This window comes from Dasypus novemcinctus, chromosome 1, assembly GCF_030445035.2.
Source record: "Dasypus novemcinctus isolate mDasNov1 chromosome 1, mDasNov1.1.hap2, whole genome shotgun sequence".
Taxonomy (NCBI): Eukaryota; Metazoa; Chordata; class Mammalia; order Cingulata; family Dasypodidae; genus Dasypus; species Dasypus novemcinctus.
Window position 1 is genome coordinate 115,658,395 of NC_080673.1, and position 12,812 is coordinate 115,671,206.

Sequence of the window (12,812 nt, forward strand, 5' to 3'; positions counted from 1 at the left end):
AAAAAAGAGAGAGAGAGAGAGAGAGAGAGAAAGCCTCTCAACAGCCACCACTTAGTATGTGTGAAACATGGTGGGTGCTGAATGGGATCACGCTGTCCTAAGCTGGACCCACCCTCTCTTTTTCCAAGTCGTCTCTCATCTGCTGATGCTCATGTTCGGTCAGTTCTTGGTCTCCATCTTGGTCATATTTTGTGAATATTGCTTCAATCTCTGCATCAGTATGGCCCTTCCTGAAATTATTGAGAAAAAGAAAATAAATGAATTTATTTGTGTACATGGTCCAACCCAAGCACGAACTCATCAAAATGCTCCAAGAAGACACCCGCCTTTAAAAAAAAAAGTGTCTCTCTGTGAACAGTGGGGACAGAAATACCCTTATCATCAAGTAGTAATCTTTAGAAGCAGGAACTTCTCAGGGTCTCAGGAAGTAGGACTCTCACCCTTTGAGATCTTGTCGGAGTTCATCAAAGTTTAACTTGCCTCCTCCTTGCCGCAGACTTTCAGAAATGTCATCTACAGTATTTTTTTTCAGTTTTAGTTTGATCAAGGCTTTATGGTAGCCCTGTTGAAAAGAAAGACTTGGTTTGGCTTATTCATATTTGCATTTGCTTTATATTCCATTTATAGTAGTATTAATAGAAATAGAACTAGAACAGTGCCCGACATACGCTGGTGACTCAACATGTATGTGCTGAATGAATGAATAAGTGAATGAATGAGTAAACATATCCTGAGGTTTCCATAAAACTCTTGTGGAAGAGTCAGATGGAGACAATCAGGGCCTTTCAATAAATCAAGAGGACCTAAGAGTCTTTTGCTTATACGGGTATTCACGTTCACACTACAAAAATGAAAATCACTACATGTCTATAGCTGTCTGCCTCAGAACATGCAGGAATGTAAAACAGTTCTTAAGAACACATAGTCATGGACTGAATATTTATTCTCTATATTATCTCATAGTCCCTAATTTCCTTACATAGGTTAAATATGTAAAAAAAATTCCAGTGAAACACAGATGAGGATTTTTCACTAACACACTACAAACAGGCCTCACTTTGCATGATAGTGTTTGGGCTGTAAAAATGACGGTGCAGGCTGACAGTGCAGAGCGGTCTTAATCAGTGGGAAAAAATACAATTGTTCCATGACCTTTAAACATTTTTGTAAAAATGTTAAAAACTTCCTTTACAATCAGTTATAAATCTATAGGGAATTGAAAAAATAGTAAAACTAATATATTTAGTACACTGAAATATAAAACATTAGAAACACTGAGAATTAAAGCGTTTTCTCCATAAAAAACTTATCAAGAGTAGTTTGAACAACGCCTGGCTTCTGATTGTATTAATATAACTTATGGTATGGAATGAGCATCTTTTTTATGTCTTGGCAAGTTGCCATACTCCTTTCTAAGGCTGGATTAGCTTACAACATTTTATTCTTTATGCCTTCAATGTTGGGCATAGCTCCATGCTTCACGCTTTTTGTCACAATCACTTTCCTCATGAAGTAAGCCTTCACTAAGTTCCTCTGGCTGCACCGTCAACATCCCCAAGATCAGCAATCTCTTCTATAAATCCATTTATATTCAATGTGAATTCCATTGCCTGTGTTAGCACGTTTTGTTTCTTTGTTCTACTTTCACCTTGGCTGGCTAATTCCTTCTCTTGGTGATTTGTTTTTGTAAAATGTCATGTGGGTTTAACACTGGCGGACAAGGAAATCACACAACTCCACTTTGCTGTTTGTGGGTGAACAACAACAGTTACCAGTCCTCGAGAACCTTTGTAAGGAGTGCCACGACTGGCCACCAGTCACCATGTGCTTCTGTTATTTATGTAGTGATTTGTGGACTGAAGAGTCAGCTGAAAAGTTTGTTCTTTATGCTAGATTACTCACAGGCAATATCCTGAGATAACTGAAATTTGAACCATGTTGCAGGGGGGACTGGTGCTATTTAAATCTCAGTAACTGAAATCTGTACATATCAGAACCCTGCAAAATGAGGTCTGCCTGTCTGACATCGGAGATTTGCTTAAATGTAATCAAATGTTAGGCAGAATTCAGAATCTAAGGTTCTGCCCAAAGTAATTTATTTTTAGAAGCTGAAGTTCTCCGGTAGAAGATGTTGCAGAGAGATCACATTCCCATGGCTCAAACCAACAGAAGAACCTTATAGTTAAGGAGGCAAAGTATCTTAGCAAAACAACGTTAGGGAACAAGCAGTGTACTTTAAATACATATATGTTTTGTGTGGTTTTATACTTTAAACCAAATAAAGAAGATGTATCGAGAAGATGATCAATGCTGCCCAACCTTCCTGTCCTACCGTTCTATTTAACAATTAACTACCTCCTGAGGGGGCACATAAGAGAAAGCTCTCAAGCCCACAGGCTCCATCTAAACTCATGGACCTTTTCTTTGATTATTTTAAAACCTTCCCTGGATGGGCAAGGGTAAAGTGTGAATGACTAAGTATCTTTTCATTTCTCTTTTGAAAATGGTGACTGAGATAGAAGTGGTGGGAGGCCCTTTATATAATTTACCCTTCCAGTTTATTTTGATCTCTGGGGTTCCAAGTCAGAGTCAACTAGAGAAGATGTCAAAACAAATAAAGGGGAGCTGTGAACAGTAGCTCTGCAGCTAAGAGTCAAAATAAATTACTGGGAATTTAATTCCAGAGCTAGAAAGGAGTCCCAGAATTTATGTCTACTATATCCATCACACCTTCAAGACATAGTACACTTAAATTATTCCAGAAATACAGTATGCAATACTTTATTTTAAGCAATTTCAGCAGATCAATGGTGATTTGGAAATCTGTCCAAAGCAATCCTCATCTTATGTAGGAAATAAAGTGACTCTGAGAATTAGCCTTCTCATACCTTTTTGATAAGATCTGAGAGTTCCATTTCAGCCTTCTGCTGGGCCAAATCAGATTTTACTTCAGAGTAAGTATCATTGATGATGGCCAAAAACATATTCTGTTTATAAATCAAAAGGAAGTAGGGATAAAAGAAAGAAACCTTAACATATTTTGCAATTATCAATCCAAATATCTGACACATGCCTTTTTGTTCATCTTTTCTATAATCTGTGTGTTTAAAGAAGACATAAATTAATAGTTTTGTTACCATACTCTTTAGGAAAATTATTTTCTCTATTAAATAATGACAAAGAAGATACATATTCTTAGCTATAAAACCATATATTGTGATACATTTTGCATAAGGGCAAGAATGAAATTCAATGAGAATTTCTATGAGAAATACTATATTCTGTTTATCTATATTTCCCACATTTTTTACAATTCTCATAAATTACTATAGGTGCACAATTTTAAAAAGCTCTTCGAACTTCAACTGGCAAAAGAGAAAGGTGAAACTCTATGCCAATTCCAGTATTGCTATAAAGCACAATTTAAGATTTACAGAGCATATTCCAAAGAGTTGAAAAGAGTTATTAAAAAATCTTAATACAGATGAAGGTATCCTCAAAAATAATTAATAGGAATACTAAAACCTAGTAGGAAGATTGTCAAGAAAAACTTAGTGGATAAAACATAGACTTTGGAGTTAGGCAGACTTGGGCTTCAGTCTTGACAATGCCAAGACTATGCTGCTTAGACTTTCTAAGCCTCAATTTAAGTCCTATTTATGTATTTAGTTTTGCACTTTAATATAAGGACAGTAATACTGAGGATTATTATGTAATTGTGAAGGTTAATGAGAAAATCTGTATGCCTAGGATGGGGCTTCATATGTAGTGATACATAATTCATAAGGTTTTTATTTCTCACACCGCTTGTATTTCCAAGAGACTTTCTCAATGCACAGCACCTAATAGGCAGGTCCAGATCCTTCTTTTACATACTCTCTCTGTTTTTCCTTTCAACCATGGTTTGTAACTATGTAGTTACAGGTTACATTAGTTTTCTCCATAAATCTATGGAATCTTCATAGGGGCAGGGTCAATCTCTATTTTCCTTATCTTTTACCTCCAGTATCTAGCACATTGCCTGGATTATAGTGGCTCAGTAAATGTTCACTGAATGATTGAATGAACAAATGAGGGTTCTATTTTTTAATATTTGTACATCTCTACAAATGGAGGAGTATTGTTTAAGATTCTGTAGCAGACATGAAAACAGAATACAGAGAACATATAAGTTCCTGGCCTGATGCTCAATTCCTAGGGCAGATAATTGCCTTCAGAGTAGCATCTCCCACCTTTTCCCACCTAATCCAGGCATCTAATGTACTCTGGCTTCCAAATGGCTGTTAACTAATATCTGCAAATATCTTAGTTGAAAGTGGATTAAAGTATTTAATTCTGAAAACCAGAAAGTGGCTGAGAAAAGCACTTGAAGGTGTGGGAACATACGTTCACCCTCCTCCTCTCCATCCTGTCTCACAAAGTTCACTTAAAAGTCAGATGGATGTCTACACCATCGATGCTTCCTTGGACCTTTGCTTCCCTCAACTGGGGGCCACTTCACACCACAGTGGCTTCTGTTAAGCAGGGGCAATAAATTAACTCCTGGCAGGTATGATGGAATGTACTCAGTGCCTCATTTCCTAATAAGAAAGGTCTGTATCAACAGTAGCCTTGTCTCTCTCTTCTCTCTCTCTCTGGGAGGTGGGGGGAAGGCAATCCTTTTTTATACAGTAGTATAAAAGTTATTTCAGTATAAGGACAAAATCTAAGCTTCTTTTCATGTTCTGATTGATCCAATAAAATGATTAAATAACCTGGAAGGGAGTGCCTACTAAATGAAATCATTAATATTAGTCCACATTTGAACATTTCAAATTGCCAAATTATGTTCCTCATTTGCGGGATTGACACACTAAGAAAACTAAGGTGGCCTGGGGAACTAAAGGGTGACAGCTGCAGAACTCTCAATTCCTGAAATTTGCTTTCTCAAGAGACTCAGCCACTCTAGAATTCAATGTCAAAGGGTAACAAAAGCTTCCCTCTATTTTTTCTTTAATATATGATTGGGCATAGCAATTTAAGAGGCTCAGCCATAACACATGCATACAGCAAGACACAAAATGGATTTGCATGATATCCTTGATCCTTCCAGTCCTAGTAAATTACATCTAATACTCAAACAATAAATACCATGCACTTAGCCATTAATATCTGGACCAACTTTGGAGATATTCCCCTGAATTACTGAAAATGTGATCATTCAGCCTTAGCATAAAAGATCTTTAAAAAATCTATTTAAAATGGAAACAATTTTGTTATTTTCTTAAGATGTCAGTTCACGTAGGGAGTTAATATTTTCCCAGTGGACAAATGAATGTAAAAATGTTAAGACAAAGAACAAAAGTCTGAAAAAATTTAATTAACTTAGGGCAAAAATCAACAGAATCAACAGAATAAAAAATATTTTTGAAAATAATTTTAAAAATAATTTCCATTTATTGTTAGATTTAGTTTTCAATTTAATATTTGAATATCCTTTGTAGGCACTCTCTAAATGTGCTAAATATGAATAAACCAAAACAGAATATTTTAATGTCAGTAAGGAATAATTCACCCAAATATTATTCTTGACATCTGAATCTAGTTTAATTCGTCAGTTCCTATTTTTTAAAAAGGAAAGAAGGGAGAAATGCAAAGTCATGGTAGGAAGTGACTATGAAAGTGCTGACATTTGTGTTAAAAAAACTTGTAAGCATATTTTACTTTTTAGACAGGAAACTATTTCATGAAACTCCATCTACACTTGAGTCTTCTGTTTTGCAATACACATATATCCAGATAAATCAAAGCCCATGGAAAAGATAGTTGATTAAAACTTAAGACTGTGATTTAATGAAAAGTAAAATAAAATAAGTTTTCTAATCTTTACATGTTTTCTACTTCCTGGGCCTTTATGTAAAATGATAGGGGATAGTGTGAGAAAAACAGAGAAGATGGTGATTTATGAACATAAAGTTGAAATCAGTTCACTATAAACAAAAATGTACATACCAAAAGAATGAAGAACATAAAGAACACAAATGTAGTGAAATAAATTGGTCCCAAAACTCGGTTAGCTTCCTCAATCTCGGCAAAGTTGATATCGCCCAAAATGATACGGAATTGAGTGAAGCTATAAAGAACAAAACAGCAAAATACAAAAACAAAGAATGTCCAGCTGTTGCTTTAACATTTCTTAAAGATGACTTCACACTTTTGGACCATTTTAGCAGTGTAGATAGTGCCAAATTGCAGAGAATTCTCAATCTTTTTTGGAAAATTCTTGCTACTTATATCAACAATTAAAACCTTCTGGAATAAAAATAATATTCTTTCATGCCAAATACATTATTTTCTTTGTTAAAAAGAAAACATAGTTGAGTTTTACAGAGTTATTATTATATGACTTATAAAGAAATCAGCTATAAGAATTCAATATGTAATACGGGTACAACATGGTTACTCTAAACCTTCACAATGGTCACCCTGGCTCTGAATTTAAACTCTCTTCTAAGAAACCTGTCGGTGGTCAAAGATCCAATATTCTCACATGTACTTAAAGTGGGATGCACCGTGGCCAGGTGTTACCAAGGATGGATCTTACTCAGTAAGATAATTTTCATTCTTGACTTTTATCAAACAACATTAATTAGGAATGCTTCATGCACAAAACCCTGTGAATGTCCATGATCATGAACTTCTTTCCTAACTTCTTTCTAAATGGCATGGAAATCTCATACTGGCTACTTTTTTAATATCATATTTAGGAACTCTGGAAAAAAGAAGCCTGAAAATTTCAGTTCAGGTTGGAGTTTCTCTTTACAATACGAGAAATACCAGATTTTTTTCTTAGAAAATAACTTGAAGTTCAAAATATATGACAACAACATTCAATAGGAATATAAATATAGACAAACAGCCTTTGAAAAGCTACCATCCACATGTGGTACAGCCTCAGTCTTTGGACTAGCGGTGGTTTATTGGGGCTACTCTACTGTATCTTAGAAGTTTACAGCTACTACCTTAGACATCAGCATTTCAGAATGTAATGTTGTCTTTGCACAGGTGGATCAATACTTCTGGGAAAGGTAATTAATTCTTACTTTATGTAAAAAGTTTTAAATACTTGGTGGTCAAATAGCAGCCACAAAGAGATCTTTTGTTTGTATTTATTCTTGATAGGACATTGACATCTCTGATTGAAGTTTTCTTCTTAATTTCATATATACTTACATACACTCTTGGAAAGTACTGAAGTCATCAACCTGAGTGCCAAAGACAAGGTATGCCAACTGAGCATACGCTAAAAAGATAATGAAGAACATAATAGCAAAGCCCAGGAGGTCTTTGGCACACCGAGACATGGTAGTGGAGAGCTGGCTCATGGTCCTGTTAAAGTTGATGAATTTGAAAAGCTGTAAAAGAGAGGAGAGAAATGACTTGCTTTCCCCCTCAAACCCAGCAACATCTATTCTCTCATTCAACAAGGATTTATTGAGTACCTACCACATGCCAGGCATTGTACTTAGAGCTGGGAATACAGCAGTGAAGAGAAGAAAGCTCCTGCCCTCATGGTGCTTACATTTTACATGATTATTAACAGATAATAAAACAGGTATAACTATAATTAAAATGACTAGTGATATATCCCCCCCAAAAAAGATTAAGGTAAAAGAGGGAAAAGAACCTCACAAGTGAAATCTAATAATAAAAACCACGAGGAAATACTTTCACATATCAGTGTCATTTACAGTGCACCAACTATATCGCAGGCACTTTGACACATACATGCCTAGAATCTTTGCAATGAGTCTGAAATATTGATATTTTATCTGCAGAAGTCAATCGAGGCTCAGAGACAGGATTTGAACCCAGCTGTATCTGATTCTAAAGCAATAGTGAGCATTTTGTAGACAAGCTACTGAGGATACTGTCCAGATTGTACAGTTCACACCCCAGAGGGCAGCACAACCTGTATAGCTCTAGGTCAAAACCTTTAGCTAGAACTAGAGTCAGGATCCCTGCCTTAAAGAACTTAACGGTAATTAAATTTGGGGGCAAGATATCTACAAGCAAAGCACTAAATAAAACATACAGCCTGAGGCACACATTGGGAAGAAACCTCTATTTTCTTAAAAACTTTACTGCTTCTGACCAAATGGTTTTGAGGGTTGTTGTAATCACATCACTTAATTCAATGCCTACTAGTTTGCGATCTTGATTATTTTTACTATTTTATGATAAAGGTGTGGTTCTTTGGTGATAGTTTCTCCTGAGTCAAGTAGGTATCTGAATAAACGGCAAGAGAGATACAGGAGGAGGTCTAGGGCCCTGGATAAGTCTCAAGCCTTTCAGGTGTGAACACCAATTTGGGAGAAGAAAGAATCAATCATTGGTGAGTACCCTCTAGAACAGAGTTGTTCAGTGGAACTATATTCGCATTGTCCAATACAGTAGACAGCAGATCCTGAGCACCCGAAATGTGGTTAGAATGTTGGAGGAAATGAATTTTCACTTCCTTTTAATTTTAATTAATTCATATTTAAGTTTAAATAGCCACACGTGGCAAGTAGCTACTATTTGGACAGTGGAATCGTAACACTTGAGCTGGTGACAGGTTGGCAGCTGTCTCAGAATTACCAGAATGTCCCACATCTCCAGAATTGAGGCTTATTGCATAGGAAATGCCCTGAGCTTCTCACCTAGAAATGTACGTTAAGCTTGGTCAAGGAAACGAGTATGCAAGCGACTGTTCTAAGGAGGATGGCTGTTGCAATTTCAATTCTAGGGAATGACCCCCTGTGGCCTCCACCAGGAAAACAGGTGATCCTTCCAGGGAGCATTTCCCCTCCCCTCCACCTGAGCCTTCCTCCTCTTCCTCTTAATTCCTTTTCCTTCACCTGGTCACCCCATGTAGGGTAGGAAGTAAGACCTGAACAAGGGCAGAGCAGCGGACCCAGTGAAGAGGCTGCTTACTGAGTTTGCAAGAACACTGATAGCAGGAGAAGCCACATCACTCACCATGAGATGAGTGATCACATGAGTCCCAGTGTTCTATTTTACATGTAAACTACGGAGCAGCTCTGACTGGCCACTTGAATTTGGACACATAGGCAAATTTGAGTCTCCAACATTTTGTGTGGCTCACATTAATAAAAAGGAAAAATACTATTAAAAATCTGAAACATGTTCTGATATGAAATAATTAGAATAAGCAAACTCATAGAGTACCAATCTAGAATATGGTTTACTCAGGGAAGAGGCATGGATAGGGAATAAGGAGTTAAGGTTTAAAAAATCTCAAACATGAAATTGATACATTACCTTAATCCAGACAAAAAATACTGTGACAGCAGCTACGTTATTGAACTGTATTTGCCAGTAGGACAGATGCTCAAAGTTGGGGAAAGTATTTTGATCTTCCAGAAACCGTAGTAGCACTTCCATATTTGATGCTCTATATATGTTAATTCCAATAGCTACCACTGATAACTGGGAAACAAGAGTTATATTTTATTATGGTGCATTAGCAATACAATAACTTACCTTAAAGTACCTAGTTAAGTTTTCTTTACCAAGTTTAAGTAATTAAAGCTCACCATGATCCCTACCCAACAGCTTTCATAACAGTCACACAAAAGGGAAGCGTTTAGTATGCCACAAAACTTCCAAGTTGGGAAGAGAAATCCAAGGAGTGTCCATGCATGCTGATGAGTGTACACTTAAGAGAAGACCCTATAACAGGAACGTCTCTTGTTTTTGTCTGCCACCCCTACTTATCACTTCTGTTTTATTATTTGTTTTTTTAGTTTTCCATTTTCTGGTTTCGCTCATTCTCAATTTCTTGCCATCCTCTTTCCTTTATTCAACAAATACATATTGGAGGCTTATAAATATTTATCAGTGTGCTAGGGGCTAAGAGGAATACATATATAGAAGTAAACTGCACAAACCTTGTCCTTAAGAAACTTACACTCTGCTTCCAGATCAGATAAATACACTAAGTTAAATAACACATATCTAGAAATGTATATTATGCCTTGGGAAAAGAAAGGGGTAATTAAGGTACTATTTGGAAGATTTTGTTGTATGATTCCCCATGGCATCGTACAACATAAGGTGAAGGGTGAGACAAGACCTCCAAAAAGGAGGGCTCATAAGAAGAAACAATGAGCTTGGCCTCAAAAGATGGTGGGAATGTTGGAGAGAAAGGGCTTGAGAAGGCTTGTAGGGGGATTAGATGAGAACTTTCCCCCTTTTCCTCATTTCTGTCCCTTACCTCATGACCATTCAGCTTTTCACATCTGCTTTGGTCTGGACTACAAAACCAGAGATGAGGGGGACACTGGCCACTTCTTCGCATCTATCACCACTAGACTAGGATGCATATGGGGAAAGTGCTACGGGTTAGAAATAACAACCTTGCCCTCTTGTGGAGCCTGAATCTGTAGTGGGTAGGCTGTGGATGGTGCTGTCCATTCTTTCTTTTCATGGATGGTTAAAGACACTTTGAGATGGCCATTCAGGTCAGGGTCAGGTTATTATCATAGCAAAGGTCTGCCAGGCTGTCAATCACAACTCAGAGCTGAATAAGCTAATCTCACCACTTTCCTTTCATTCTCTACAGAGGATTTCCAGAAACGATCATGTATTTTTGTGCTGGTGGTAGGACTATTTTCTTTGAACTCCCCAGAATACTCTGAAAATCTTTTTCTATATGAGCTTAGCTGAGGGGGAAGAAATTGGGTTGTTCAACAGAATGAATCCAGCAATAACCCTTTACCTAATCCAGTTGTGCTCACTCTGCACAGGAAAAATGTTTATAAAATATGAAACAGATGGTCATTTATAGAAAATCAATACCTTATTAATACACTAAATTTTCTTGAGACTTTTACTCCAAAACTGCAAATGAGGGGAGAGATGAGGAAAGAGATTTCATGAGCTTTTGGTTTGCTATGCCACTCCTTCTGAGTTTTCGTCACTAGTCTTTGGGACCCCATCCCCATGTTCAAAAGAATATTCTGTCCCTACCAGAACATGAAACTCATAGGGCAGAAGTTTGGGTTGTTTTGTTCACTCTATATCCCCAATGCCTAGAAGAGTGCCAAGTACATAGTAACTGACCAGAAAACACTTCATGACTATGTGAACTAATCTTTTATCATAATGTTGATTGTTTTGAAAGATTACTACTTAGGACAAATGATTGACTGAAGCAAGTCTACAGACTTCAGAGAGTTTGTTAGAGAAAGAAAGAAAGAAAAAGAGAGGCAATAATTTCAAAGTCATTCCAAGATGCTTTATTTATATTTAGAAAATAATTTCAAGTTTCAGGTGAACCTGAGCAAATTTTGACCAGAGAAAACCAAAAGACTTGACTCTTTTCATACGTTTTGAGCAAAGGGTATATTTTAGGGGTGAGCAGAAAGCATGACCTTTCTTCTACTTGGTTAAAGAAAGTTTCAAAGGAAAACTGGGATCCCAGTAGCCCTTCCTTGTTTGTTATAAAAGCAACACTGTCTGAATGTTGTCTTAGCAGTACTAAGAATTTTAATAAATAAGGAAATAGCATAGTGAGGCAAGTTTTCAAAGAAATACTTGCATAATGCTGTGGCTGCTGAACCAAGGAAATAATTTCCAGTTTCTGTGATATCATTAGCTATTTTTACCATTATCTCCAGAGTGGTTATCATAATGTCTGTGTGGGTAGTAAGAAAGTGTTAGAATTCTATTGCTTTATTTATTTTGTTATTTATTGGAGGTACCAGGACCAGGAATTGAATCAGGGACCTTGTATGTGGAAAGTTGGCGCTCAACCAAGGAGCTACACTGGCTCCTCTATTGTATTTATTTTTATCCCAATCTATGTATGTGTATGGGTTTACAGATGTACTTGCTACACAGGCACACACGCAAAGATATACACATTCATAATTATATTTCATATATATAATATTTATAATTAAATGTAATACATTGGTGTGTGTAGTTAGAGTTTTCACTGATGGGGGTGCATGATAAGAAAAGATGGATGCCACTGACTAGTCTTTTGCTGATATTGATGTTATTTGATTAAAATAAAAGAAAGTCCTGTTATTAATTGGCATAAAAGCACACTCAGCTTTTTACCATTATTCTCAATGACCTAAATAAAACCCAAAAAAGCAGCGTGTGCATCCTAGGAGTTCTAAAAAATAGCTGTTTTCTAGACTAATTTTCAATATTATGAGGGTTATACTCTGCCATCACCCAATTTATAAATATACTGAAACCCTATTTCCAGTATCATGGCCTCTCCTACCTCCTTAAATACTGAAATCCTACTGTAACTCTTCATTGGGAAGAAGTTGAGAATTTGGGGATCAAGGGTTTTACCTCTAGTAACTAATGTGATAGTCCATGGCCACAGTGAAAGAAGTGCAACTTCTAACTGCATTGGGGCTCCTTCCATACCATATCTGTTCTTTAATAATTTTTATTTTATGCAAAAGATAGCTCTTTATGGAGTTGTATTAAGTATGCGTTTATGGGGCTTCAGAGGCAGTGACCAAATGGTTAAGAGGGTTGTGATGAGGACTAAAGGAGCTTCTGGGTATAAAAAGCATCTGGGACTGTTCCTAGCAGAGTAGCTTCTAGAGGGTTAGCGCTTACTGTTGTTGCTGCCACTGCTGTTGAGAGTGTTCTCCTCATGCAGTACCTACACAGTTATGCCTTAAGTGTTCCTTTCCATATACATGAACAAAATTTTTTTTTTCAATTACCTCTAGTGAGAGATGACTTGATAAGAGCTTGATGTAAATGCTTCACAAAGCCCAAACTACTTTTTTGAG

The 12,812-nt window shown here is 36.7% G+C and overlaps 1 protein-coding gene across 1 annotated transcript in view; it reads right to left on the reverse strand.

Annotated features, from left to right (window-relative positions):
* The window catches only part of PKD2 (polycystin 2, transient receptor potential cation channel), a 68,646-nt gene that overhangs the window by 8,276 nt on the left and 47,558 nt on the right, over positions 1-12,812 (reverse strand). The window contains exons 7-12 of the mRNA XM_004463922.4: positions 9,304-9,471; positions 7,213-7,394; positions 5,992-6,112; positions 2,889-2,987; positions 441-562; positions 113-230 (exon numbers count right to left, since the gene is read on the reverse strand). Coding sequence (XP_004463979.1) covers positions 113-230; positions 441-562; positions 2,889-2,987; positions 5,992-6,112; positions 7,213-7,394; positions 9,304-9,471 — 810 coding nt within the window. The remainder of the gene's footprint in view (positions 1-112; positions 231-440; positions 563-2,888; positions 2,988-5,991; positions 6,113-7,212; positions 7,395-9,303; positions 9,472-12,812) is intronic.